This window comes from Mustela putorius, unplaced genomic scaffold (assembly GCF_011764305.1).
Source record: "Mustela putorius furo isolate JIRA1106 unplaced genomic scaffold, ASM1176430v1.1 tig00000081_pilon_pilon_pilon, whole genome shotgun sequence".
In the NCBI taxonomy this organism is placed as follows: domain Eukaryota; kingdom Metazoa; phylum Chordata; class Mammalia; order Carnivora; family Mustelidae; genus Mustela; species Mustela putorius.
In genome coordinates, this window is record NW_025421272.1 from 1,637,097 (window position 1) to 1,650,138 (window position 13,042).

Below are 13,042 nucleotides of genomic sequence, written 5' to 3' on the forward strand. Positions count from 1 at the left end.
ACTAGATGATTTTCAGGAAGCTTCTAGAATTTGTGATTTTCGAGTAGGTGATTCTGCAGATGTGTATCTGGATGCTTAGCTGTTTGTTCTTCCACTTCATCCCAGTCTTTCTTCTCCCTCTCTCTCTCGGGGTCCCTTCAATGTGCTGATGTAGCTGCCACTGTCCCAGAGCAGAGGACTGTGACCCTGGACGTGGACGTGAACAACCGCACAGACCGGCTGGAGTGGTGTAGCTGTTACTATCATGGCAACTTCTCCCTGAATGCGGCCTTTGAGATCAAGCTCCACTGGATGGCTGTGACTGCCGCAGTCCTCTTCGAGATGGTGAGCCTCCTTGTGTTGTGGTCAGGGCCTTGGCTCACCTTACCGAGGGGCACAGTGGATGCTTGGTAGAGATTTGTGTCACTATTTTTTCCCCCTTGGGTTCAGGCTCCGATTACCTTTCACCTGGACTGTTTGGAATAGCCTTGTAAAAAATTTAAACACAATAAAAAATTGAGACAGTCAACAAAGAACTAGGTCAGGGTTTCTCAGCCTTGTCAGCCTTCTCTTGACATCTAGAGAGGGATAATTCTCTGTTGAGTGGGGCTGTTCTGTGCATCGTAGGATGTTAGGCAATATCTAGGACCTCTACCCTAAATGCCAGGAGCATGCCCACCTTGGGACAACCAAAAATGTCTCCAGATAATGCTGCATGTCCCCAGGGAGGAGGAATATTGCCCTCAGTTGAGAATCCCTGGTCTCGAGTGAAAAGTAAATCCTTCCCCCACCCTTACCCCGTTTCCAGGGATTTCCATCTAAAAGCAACCACCCAGAGGTGGGTAAGGGTTGGGCTAAATGGGTGTTAGGTAGTAAGGAAGTCACTTATGTTTAGCACGAGGTGTTCTATGTAAGTGATGAATCACTAAATTCTACTCCGGAAACCAATATTATGTTCTATGTTAACTAACTAGAATTTTAAATGAAAATTTGAAGAAAAAAATACAGGCAGCCCCCTGTTGCACCTGGCTGGCTCAGTCAGTAGATTGATCTCAGGGTTGTGGGTTTGAGCCCCACATTGGGTGTAGAGATTACTTAAAACAAAACAAAAACTTAAAAAACATTTTTTTAATGAATAAATAAAAACAGCCACCCCACCACTTTGTTGAGTGTACTTCCAGAGATAGTATATGCACATACAAATCCTTGTTACCATTTTTTTTTTTTAACAGCTATGGTAGCTTGGAATACTGTAGTTGACACTTGAACAGCAGGGGTATCAGGGATGCTGACTCTATGCAGTCAAAAATTTAAGTAAAACTTTTGACTTTCCAAAAATTTAACTACTAATAGGGTACTCTTAACCTGCAGCCTTAAAGGTAACATAAACAGTTGATTAACACATTTTGTATGCTATATGTATTATATATTGTATTCTTACAATAAAGTAAACTAGGAAGAAGAAAATGTTATTAAGGAGATCATAAGGAAGAGACAATGCATTTATAGTCCTCTGTTTATAAAAAAAAAAAACCCACGTGTAAGTGGACCTATGCAAACCTGTGTTGTTCAAGTGCCAACTGTATTTGCAATGTGTTTTTTGTCCTACTACTATTACTATTGCTATTGCTATTACTATTACTATTTTTGTTCTGTTACTGTATCCTCAGTATGGGTTTAAATAAGTCTGCTTTGTTGTGTTTCAAACAATGTGCTTCATTGTTTTTAAGTGCTACAGAATATTCTGTTATTTGTGTGTATCATTGTTTACTTTTTTTTTGTTTTTTAAGATTTTATTTATTTATTTGACAGATGGAGACCAGAAGTGGGCAGAGAGGCAGGCACGGGCAGGTGTGGGGGAGCAGGCTCCTGCAAGCAGAGAGCCCGATGTGGGGCTTGATCCCAGGACCCTGAGATCATGACCTGAGCTGAAGGCAGAGGCTTTAACCCACTGAGCCACCCAGGTGCCCCTGTATCATTGTTTACTTAACCAGCCCCTTGACAGTGGCCATCACTGCCTTTAACTCTAGCTCTCAACAGGGGTCGGGTTGGGGGAGAGAGTGTGATTTTGTCCCCGTAGGAGCATTTGGTAACATTTGGAAACATTTTTACTTGACACTAATGGTTGAAGAGTGCCATTGGTGTCTAGTGGGGTAGACACCAGGGATACTGCGCATCACTCTATAACACCTTACATAGGACAGCCTCAACGACAAAGAATTAACCAGCCAAAGTTGAGTGCCAAAGCTGAGAAGCTGTCTTCTAATTGGTCTTCTGTCTTTTGTCCTTCTAGTCAGCCTGGCCGGTCTGTCTAATCGGGTCACTCACTGCTCGCACTGAGAGAGCAGCCTGGCCACTGCCATCGCTGGTCCCAATGTCTTTAGAACAAGCCCTCCTTAACCAGGCAGTCAGAATCTTCCAGGTGCCCTCTTGAACCATCTTTGCAGCCTGCCACTCCTTTAATACACTCTCCCCTTCAACCCAGAAGAATGCTTTTCTGTGGCTTTAACGGAGTCCTGCTGTCCTCCTACATTGGCGCAAGCATCTCATTGCTTTGCTGAGAGCAACCAAAAGGTTCAGGAAGACTTTACAGAAAGCTAAGATATGACCAAAGAGAGTGAGCATGGCATCAGCTGGCCGCATATTGTTTTTCTCTGCAGGGCTCAGAAGCCTAGTTTTGTCCCACAGGGCATGATACCCTGGGGAAGAGATTTGTCTTTTTCTCTGCCTGCCCATCCCCAGTCTGCCTCTGCATGGCATTAGTGCCTCTGTGGACCCCTTCCCTGCAACACTGGAACATTCTCAAGGTCCAAATCAAAAGAGATGCCCCGCAGAATGCTTGGGTGGCTCAGTTGGTTATGCATGTGACTCTTGATCTCAGCTCAGGTCTCAATCTACAGTCATGAGTTTAAGCACCACATTGTGGTCCACACTGGGCAGGGAACCTACTTTAAAAAAAAAAAAAAAAAAAAAAGACACCAAGCCACCTGTCTGGCTCAGCTTTCAGAGGACACTGGCTCTTCTCCAGCCAGTTGACACTGGGATAAACCACTTCCTCCAGGCAGAACTAACCCTCTGACCTGGTAAACTAAGCCTTCTCCTTGGAAGCCCTACCAGATAATCCTATCTCAAACAACATGACCATAACATTCATAGATGCACACGTATAGTCACAGTTCCGGGAAGAAGAGTATCTCCCCCGGGGAGTATAGCAACTGTCTTTAAAAATACACTTTTCACACCAATTCATGTAAAACCCACTGAAAGCTGCTAATCCCTTTATCATTACAGATTTGACCCTTGAATAGCAGGGGTTTGATTTTTAAATCAAAATTTTTTTTAAAGATTTTATTTATTTATTTGACAGACAGAGATCACAGGTAGACAGAGAGGCAGGCAGAGAGAGAGAGGGAAGCAGGCTCCCCGCGGAGCAGAGAGCACGATGCGGGACTCGATCCCAGGACCCCGAGATCATGACCTGAGCCGAAGGCAGCGGCTTAACCCACTGAGCCACCCAGGCGCCCCTTAAATCAAATTTTTAAAGTATATACAATACAGTACTATAAATGTATTTTTCTCTTATGATTTTCTTAATAATGTTTTCTTTTCTCAAACTTACATTATTGTAAGCATACAGTATATAATACCCATAATATACAAATATATGCTAATCAATTGCCTTTCTTATTGGTAAGGTCAACAGTAGGCTATTAGTTAAGTTTTTGGGGAGTCAAAAGTTATACTCAGATTTTTTTATTGCATTGGGTGTTAATGCCCCTAATCCCTGTGTTGTTCAAAGGTCAACAGTATTTTTTAAGTTTTCAGAAATCTGTAGCGTAGATTAATTATTATTTTAAGGGAGTGTCCAAATTTGTTATAAATTACAATTTATTATGTAATTTTATAATATGTAATATTTATAATATTGTAATGTCTTTTGTAATATTAAAATATGACATATTTTAAAATATGACATAAAATAAAAAGAGCCTTAGAAATTATTTTGGTCAGAGGCACGTGACTGGCTTAGTAGAGCACGCGACTCTTGATCTTGAGGTTGTGGGTATGGGCCCTGTGTTAGGTGTACAGATTACTTAAAAATAAAATCTTTTCTTTTTTTTTTTTTTCAAGATTTATTTATTTATTTGACAGAGAGAAATCACAGGTAGGCAGAGACGCAGGCAGAGAAGAGGGGGGGAAGCAGGCTCCCCCCTGAGCAGAGAGCCCGATGTGGGGCTCAGTCCCAGGACTCTGAGATCCTGACCTGAGCTGAAAGCAAAGGCTTAACCCACGAGCCACCCAGACACCCCTAAAAATAAAATCTTTAAGGAAAAAAAAAAAAAAAGAAAGATTATTTTGGTGAAACAGAAATCTTGGTTTTTGTTGTTGATGTGTTGTTGTTATGACTGTTTCTAGGGAAAAAAGCTAAGAGTGGTCCCCTTCAATTTTTAACATAACCGTATCTATTTAAATTAAATTATCGCTCAAAATAAATAGCTAAATAAATAAATACACACACACGTATTTATATATTTTAAGATTTTATTTATAGTAGAGAGAGACTGGGAGCACAAGCAGGGGAGGGGCAGAGGGAGAATCAGACACTCCGCTGAGCAGGGAGCCTGATGGAGGGCTTGATCCCAAGACTGTGGGATCATGACCTAAGCCAAAGGCAGACGCTTAAGTGACTGAGCTACCCAGGCGTCCCTTGAAATAACATTTGACACATACCTCATCTGTATGCCAAAGCCACATACATGAGGGTTTTTTTTTTAATATATGTAGCTTTATGGTTCAGAAAGTATTTTTTTTTTTTTTACAGATTTTATTTATTTATTTGACAGACAGAGATCACAAATAGACCGAGAGGCAGGCAGAGAGAGAAAGGAGGAAGCAGGCTTCCCGCTGAGCAGAGCCCAATGCAGGGCTCGAACCCATGACTCTGGCATCATGACCTGAGCTGAAGGCAGAGGCTTTAAGCCACTGAGCCACCCAGGCGCCCCTAGAAAGTATCTTAAGATGTAGAAATTTGCCATTGTTCTCTAAGGAAATGGTACTGATGGGGAGGTTTGTCTCGCTGCCCCAGTTAACTTTGGTTCAGAGTCTTTGGACAGACGGCTTTTGGGAGTTTGCCGGAGAGAGACTTTCATTCCACCAGGTCAGGGCTTATCACTTTTGGCCAGAGGCCACCACAGTCATCTTGTGCCCTGCGTCATGTCCCTTCCAGCCAGCCTGAGTGGATTGTTTTCCTATTTGATACTTTGGTCTTAGTAAATTTTTGATAAAGGACAAATTTAGAAGGACTTAACTTATATCCTGTGACCTTCCTCCAACGTCCTATAGAATGAGAAGGCCATTTAGGAGGCAAGAAATAGCTCTCTCCTGTCGCTTCCTCCCAGAAGAAACACTGAAGTTGCCGAAGCTTGCACTGGGAGGAGGAACCACTTAACTCACAGTTCTTCAAGTATCTGTCAGAGGAGCAAACTGTGCTGTTTCCTGACCAGGACCAGTTTGGAGCCAGTGAACATGAATAAATGAACACGCCAATCAATACGTATGCCGCCACGGTGGCAGCCTCGTTCCCTAGGAAGTATTTTCTCTTGTCTGAATTCACTTGGAGATGACTCTGTTTCTGTGCTTTCCACCAGGTCCAGGGTTGGCATCGCAAAGCCACTTCCTGCGGCTTTTTGTTGGTCCCTGTTCTGGAGGGTCCCTTTGCGCTGCCCAGTTACCTGTATGGCGATCCGCTTCGAGCACAGCTCTTCATTCCACTCAACACCAGCTGCCTGCTCAAGGAGGGCAGTGAGCACTTGTTTGATAGTAAGAGACACTCTCCTTGGATGTTCTGTCTCCATGAATAAGACCCCCCCTCCCCCAAGGCCATCCCTCTAGGCCAGTGCACAGAGGGAGCCTTTGGACAAGGGGGCTGAAAAGATCTGGGTCTCGTATTGGTTCTTTACTTAGTGTCCGGGTAACCCTGCACGAGTCACTTAATGCCTTAAATTCCTTATTCCTCAAATGAGAGCATGTCAAGTTGAACACTGCCTTGCCAACTCAGGAAGACCCTTGTGAGGCCGGGAGCAGATGGTAGGAGAGGGTGTGAGACACTGTAAATCACGAGTAGCTCTGGTATTCTCCCCACACTCTCCTTTCCGTGCTCTAGCCTAACTGGCTTAGGACTGTGGGAATTTGAACCTTATGGGAGGCTTGAATTTGCTATTTCATGCAAACGGACTAAAAAAAGTGGGGGGGGGGCATTGAATGCAAAACAGGATCCAGCATTCTATTGTGCAAAGCTGCAGTGTGTCAGCACCTGGTACACACATGTGGCTCGAGTCCAGCGTCTCAGGGAAGACAGAGCAGAAGGGGGCTCGGAGGAGGACAGCAGGACTCTGAGGACAGCCTTTCCCCTGGGACAGGACTGTCAGTCCAGGGGGAATTGGGAGTGGGCGGAGGCAGGGAGTAGGTGGTGCTGCCTTGCTGCTCCGCCCTTGCTCCACAGATCTCTGAGGGTAGGTGTAGGACAGATCAGAGGACGAGTCTTACTTCACATGGCACATTATTTATCCCCAATTAATTGCTCATTTTGATGAACATATAAATAGCCCCTACAGAGCTCTTGGTGAGCTGACAAATGACCTTTTTGAAAATGAAAAGTTAGAATTGCTGCTAATATGTCAGTAGCCTTTTCGTTTCTCAGATGTAGACATTATAAATGTGAAATGAAGAATTTTTTGGTGTGAGGGAGATGGTTTCTTCCCGTGCCTGTGTTAGTCTGTGTAATGGTGGAAGGAGAGAAGCAGCCCAGGGGTGAGAGGTCTTACTAGATCAGGGAGGCCTCACTAAATGTTGCCACACTTTTCCTGTGAAAAGGCTGCCCGGGGATGCAAACAGCTTGTGTTCCAAAGACCCATCTGTATATTCTTTGTTTACGTCTCAGAAGACGTTTTTATACAGACACTGTTTTCAGTGATGGTTAGGGTTTGAGTCAGGTCCCACAGAACCCCTGGAGGCTATAGATCCCATGATCTGTAGAGTTGACACAGTGCTGTACACATACACACATACATACACACACTCACACACACACCCCTTCTCATGTAATCTCCCAGTGGCTGACAGAGGACCACTGTGGTCCTGAAATGCCACATGATTCTATTCGTATCTGATGATTTCAAGCCAGACAACCGCCTCATGCTGCTGTTTTTAATATGCTCAGGAGACACGTCCCCCACACCAGCCAGCCCTTCTGGGGTTTTCCACCTTCACTGTGACAGCACAGGATTGCTGGCAAGGCTGGCATTGGAGGACATTTTTGTATGAGCTGCTGGTTTTCCCTGCCTGTTGTAACCAAGGCTTCAAGACCAACATCCTCTGTTAGTTGCCATGGTTACAGCTGAAGAAAGGAGTCCTAGTTTAAAGCAATAAGGGCGTGAATCTAAAAATCAATTTTCTTGCATCCATGCTGCTTCTCTTCCTGTGATCTCCCCTTCCAATAACAGTGGATTCCAAAGCTTAAAAATCTGACAAGGAATCTGCTCTTTGTTTTTACCTGTTAAGGCTGAAGTATTTTTTCTTATTTGCTCTTTAGTTGCCTGCAGCCCTCAAATGTATTCTAGATAGAAAATTCCAAATGTAGAGAGAGTAGAGAGAGCGCCCCTATTCTTCAGGATATCTTGTGCAGTTGCTCCTCCAGCCCTCAGCGTCTCAGTCCCAAGAGCAGTGCTGGCCTGTTGCCTGTTGCCAAGCGACAGCCTGCCTCAGCCCTCCACCTCCTCCTCAGCTTTTGGTCCTCACACCAGTGATGCAGAAGGAGCGAGGCTGGAGCCATGATATGGGCGATGGAGGAAGGCTCTTGTCTGCTCCCCTGCCCTCCCTAGCCCGTCACTTTTCCAAAAATAATTTTTAATATTTATTTACTTCAGTTTCCCCACCCATAAAATAGAGCTTGTACCATTGTCTTTCTTGTAGGGAAATTGAAGATGGGTAGTAAAATTTTTTTTCTTTTCTCCTTAGAAGCAGATAACATGCATTTAAAGCTTATCTTCTGTTGGTATTTTTAATGTCATGTTCCTTTCCACTTTGCGCATAGGAAGTCATTAGAATGAGTCTTACCTCGAGTTCTGGTAGCTCACACTGGTTGCTGAGGACTCCTATTCAGTGCCTTTCTAGACCCTGATAGAGCTTCAGGGAAGTGGTGGTGAGAATGCGCCTTTGTTCCTTGGGACGGAGGCTGGTGTCCCAAAAGTGGTTAGTGTGGAAAAGCTGGACTGAAGCTCAGAGGGGAGGAATGGCCAAGAGAAGTGAAGGATACAGAAGTCCAGATCCAGGGAAACTTAAAAACCTTGGGATCGCACCCTGGCATTTTTTTTTTCTTCTTTCAGGCTTTGAACCGGAAACATACTGGGATCGAATGCACCTTTTCCAGGAAGCCATTGCACACAGGTTTGTCCCTTAGTAGGAGGGCATCATGGGAGGGCGTTAGTGACTGTTGTGAGTAGTCGACCCAAACCCAGTTTGTTTCATTTCTGGGGAAGTGGATCTAGTTCACCAAAGACCGACTTGCTGCCGATACCCTACAGGACCCTTTGCCTTGGTTTCAAAGATAAGAATTACCCCTCCAGTTCCTATAGCTGTTGTTTCTCAGACCACATTACCATCTTCCAGTTGAGCAGAAAGCATAGAGCTTCCTCCTTAGCCTCCAGCAAGACTTTGAGCCAAGCTGTCAGGCAGATGACATGAGATGAAAAACTATAAAATGCTTCAAGAGCCCCTTGATATATGCTGAGAAGATAATGGGGGTTAAAAAGCAATGGATAAGTCCATGGGTATTTTTTTTTTTTTTAAGATTTTATTTATTTATTTGACAGAGAGAGATCACAAGCAGGCAGAGAGGCAGGCAGAGAGAGAGGAGGAAGCAGGTTCCCCGCTGAGCAGAGAACCCGATGTGGGACTTGATCCCAGGACCCTGAGACCATGACCTGAGCTGAAGGCAGAGGCTTAACCCACTGAGCCACCCAGGCTCCCAAGTCCATGGGTATTTACTGGCACTAGGATTTGTGCCAGGGAGGGGCTTCCCTGGGCTTAGCTGCCCTGAGGCCAGTCCAGCTTTGTCTCTAGAATGCGCCACTCAGTGTTCATTTGCTGCTTCGTGTTAATCATGGCAGAAGCAAGTCCTCCATTCCCACTTCCATAATCCTCTCTCTCATCACTGTCTGCAATGTCCTGCCATCTCCTTATTCAGCTGTTACCACCCCATCTCACACCCCACTCCCGCCCCGGCCCACCACAGACTGGCTTCTTTCTTCCAGCAGGAGAGGGTGCTGACTCGGGGCAGAAGGTGGGCAGCACAGTGGGTGGGTGGCAAAGGGTGTTAATCCAGAAAGCAGAGAGGCCTGGCTCACCTCTGCCTCCACCAGCATGCAGCTGAGCAAGTTCTGGAACTGCTTCACCTTCATTTTCTCACCACTCGCTGGGTTGTTGGGAGGGTTCTCCAGAGTTCCCTGTACCTAGGAAGCCCTGGGTAGACAGTAGGTATCATTAGGAAGACCCCAGCTGACCGATGAATTTATAAGCAGGTCTGATGCTTCCCTTGGATGATATCATTGGGTGGTAATTGGATTTTGCTGGCTACATGTCACTTGGGACATGGCCTTTTGATTTTTTTCATGTCTTCTGTCCCATCCCCACGAATCACAGCATGGACTCTGCTAGTGTCCCTGCACCTGAACATCGTGGTCCCTTCCCCACCTGGACCCACCGTCCTTACCTATATCTTACCCCCACATTCTCCTCTAAACCCCACCCCCTCCTCCATCGATCAGCCATGTTCTACCACAGATTCCAGGTCCCTGCTCTCTCAATCTCTCTTTCCCTTTTTTCCCAACACACTCTGTCCATCTGTTACCCTAATGTAGGGGCCCCTGGAGGACAAGGGTATGCATTTTTCTCATTTTTGTTTCCCTTTACAGCACCTAGCAAAGTGCCTTGCCCAGAGTAGCTTTTGCACGTGGGGGACTCTAGATTGGAAGGTGGCTCTGAAATGAAACATTAGCCCACCTATAAGGTTCATTTCTGAAAGAGTTAGAAACTGGTCCAGTAAGTAAAAATCTATAAAAAAGGAAGAAGAGGAAGAAATTGGTCCAGCTTCCCTGGACCTTCCCCAGCTTCCCTACTGTGGCTCCCCAGCTCCTTCATATTTTTCTGGATGGGTTGGGTGCGCCCCACCCCAACCCTACCTTTGCTGTAGTCCTTGCTCGAATGTTTCCCAAGTGGACAATGAAGGAGCCAAGTGCTATGTGGTTAATTGCCGTTTTAAAATTAAAGGTCTTGGGGCGCCTGGGTGGCTCAGTGGGTTAAGCCACTGCCTTCGGCTCAGGTCATGATCTCAGAGTCCTGGGATCGAGCCCCGCATCGGGCTCTCTGCTCAGCGGGGGCGCCTGCTTCCTCCTCTCTCTCTGCCTGCCTCTCTGCCTGCTTGTGATCTCTGTCAAATAAATAAATAAAATCTTAAAAAAAAAAAAATTAAAGGTCTTCCCTGGTGACCTAAGGAAGAAATGAAGGAAAATTCTGGTCAGGCTGATCCATGCTGAGTAAATAAACAGCCTTGGTTGAAAAGTAGAGGGGAAGAAAGGCAAAATCCAGAGCCATTCTTACACATGATAGAATCAGCCTATAGATGATGGGGCTTGCTGTGCATGTTAGCTGATCCATTTAACTTGCATATTTGACTTCATGTGTTCTTGATAAATAGTTATTGAAAGCCGGTGTAAAGCTGGCGGCTTATACAGAGAATGCAATGGAAGGAAACAGGTGCTTTACCTCCTTTAGTTCTGCCCACATCACTGCGTTTCGTTACATAAACCTCTCAGACTCAGGGCGGGAGCTACATCTGTTAACACGTCCTTTTCAGCAGTTAACAGGTAGAGCTGTAATAAATGTGTTTGATGGAAATAGAAAAACCCGGAATAGAATAAACCATAGATGGGAAGCAGAATCGAGTAAGTCACAGATGAAAAGTGGCTCCTGCTGCCCATTTCCAGAATGGAGCAGCGAAGCAGAGAGCCCCAGATTTCGTTCCTCGTTTTTAAGAAGAGGATTTCAGTTAAGAGGTTTCATTCCATTTCACCTAAGAGCTTTCTTTGAGAACCCACTATGTGCTTAGAACTAAGGGAAAGAGGTGTGGCTAAGATGAATTAAGATAAGCACCTTCCAGGGTAACTGGGTGGCTCAGTGGGTAAAAGCCTCTGCCTTAGGCTCAGGTCATGATCCCAGGGTCCTGGGATCGAGTCCTGCATCAGGCTCTCTGCTCAGCAGGGAGCCTGCTTCCTCCTCTCTCTCTCTGCCTGCCTCTCTGCCTACTTGTGATCTGTCAAATAAATAAATAAAAATCTTTAAAAAAAAAAAAAAGATAAGCACCTTCCCCCTGTCATCGTGTGGGTGGGAACTCAGCATGGTGAAGGACCCAGTGTGGATTCTAGGGAGAGAGAGAGCAGAGGGGTAGGATGGGGCAGTGCAACAGCGCCCAGGGGAGGGACTGACTGGACAGGTGGAGGGGCAGAGACTGGGCTGGATGTGGAGTGCAGCTGGTGTGAGGGCTCTTCCCCACCTGGAGATGACGGGAGGCCTGTGGGAGGAGGTCTGGTGAGGGCAAAAACCAGAAGCTTGAGTGTTCAATCTTGGAAGAAATTTTCCCAGGTCCCTGTAGCTCAGGCTGTCAGGAAGTCCTATTAGCCACATCTGCTCTCCCTGTCCCTTTAGCTAAGGAGGCCCTAATCTGTGTGTCTTCCTGTGCTTCTCTTAGGTTTGGGTTTGTGCAAGATAAATATTCCGCTTCTGCTTTTAACTTCCCCGCTGAGAACAAGCCTCAATACATCCATGTTACAGGTGAGACACTCTAGGCAAAATGTGGAGTAGGTGGGTTCCTGTGGCGGGAGCCTGTGCACGAGACCCTCTCCCCATGATTGAGCCTATGTCTGCAAAGCCCCTGCAGCTGCCCAGGGGTAGGGGAGCCCTCCTGGTGGTGGTGACATGGGGCCTCCCCTTGCTCCTCAGGAACAGTGTTCCTGCAGCTGCCCTACTCCAGGCGCAAGTTCTCAGGACAACAGCGGCGGCGGCGGAACTCCACCAGCTCCACCAACCAGAACATGTTCTGTGAGGAACGGGTTGGCTACAACTGGGCCTATAATACCATGCTGACCAAGACATGGCGCTCTAGTGCCACAGGGGACGAGAAGTTTGCTGATCGGCTGCTCAGGGATTTCACGGACTTCTGCATCAACCGCGACAACCGGCTGGTTATGTTCTGGACGAGCTGCCTGGAGAAGATGCATGCCAGTGCCCCGTGAGGCCAGGCTGCACCACGGGCCGAAGCACAGCCGAAGCACAGGGAGGATTCTGTTCTTGTCCAAGTCCAGTAGGGGCAATGGGGCTCCGGGCAGCAGGCGGCAGTGCCTCCGTCCGTGAGTGGGGGCCATTGCTGCTGCTTTCCCTCCTGCCCCGCCAACAAAATGTTCTTCTCCTCGAGGAGAAAGACTCGGGAAGAAACGAGTGCTGAGAGCAGGTGGGAGGCCCAGATGGTCCGTGGGAGGACCTCAGTACTGGGGAGGGGGGCGAGCAGCCCCCATGAATGTCCTTGGAGAAGGGGTGGCTCCTGAGAGCGTCCTTTCTTTCCCCTAGCCGTGGGCTTTTCGGAGCCGTCTGCTGATTCCCGCCCAAAAGTATGCACAGGATGTAAGATAGTTTTGTGAAATAGTGTACCATAGGCTCAAACCAACTGTATATACCTGTACATATCAGAAGCAGGAATAAAGTGCCACATGCAGCATCTCTGGCCCCTGCCTTGTTCCTGGCAGCGGCGATCCCATCCTCGGCTGGGCAGTCGGGCCTTGTTGGCAGTGACATGGTGGCAAATGAGGCAGCCACAGAAGGTGAGGAGGACTTTGAATTCACTGTCTTGGGAGAGTCTGGCCGGGGATTTCCTGAACGATGTCTTTTCATAAGCCCTTGGGCAAGAACAGAATAGTTTCTTTCAGACCTAGTGAGCAGAGCAGATAGTACCACG

The 13,042-nt window shown here is 46.7% G+C and overlaps 1 protein-coding gene across 13 annotated transcripts in view; it reads left to right on the plus strand.

The window, feature by feature from the left end:
- DEPDC5 (DEP domain containing 5, GATOR1 subcomplex subunit) overlaps nucleotides 1–12,805 on the plus strand; it is a 137,138-nt gene extending 124,333 nt beyond the window's left edge. For all 13 annotated transcript variants that reach the window (XM_045067719.1, XM_045067779.1, XM_045067747.1 and 10 more), the window contains 5 exons: nucleotides 155–324; nucleotides 5,628–5,799; nucleotides 8,364–8,424; nucleotides 11,783–11,865; nucleotides 12,034–12,805. In XM_045067719.1, coding sequence (XP_044923654.1) covers nucleotides 155–324; nucleotides 5,628–5,799; nucleotides 8,364–8,424; nucleotides 11,783–11,865; nucleotides 12,034–12,326 — 779 coding nt within the window. In that variant the 3' untranslated portion in view covers nucleotides 12,327–12,805. The remainder of the gene's footprint in view (nucleotides 1–154; nucleotides 325–5,627; nucleotides 5,800–8,363; nucleotides 8,425–11,782; nucleotides 11,866–12,033) is intronic.
- Nucleotides 12,806–13,042: the final 237 nt, after the last annotated feature.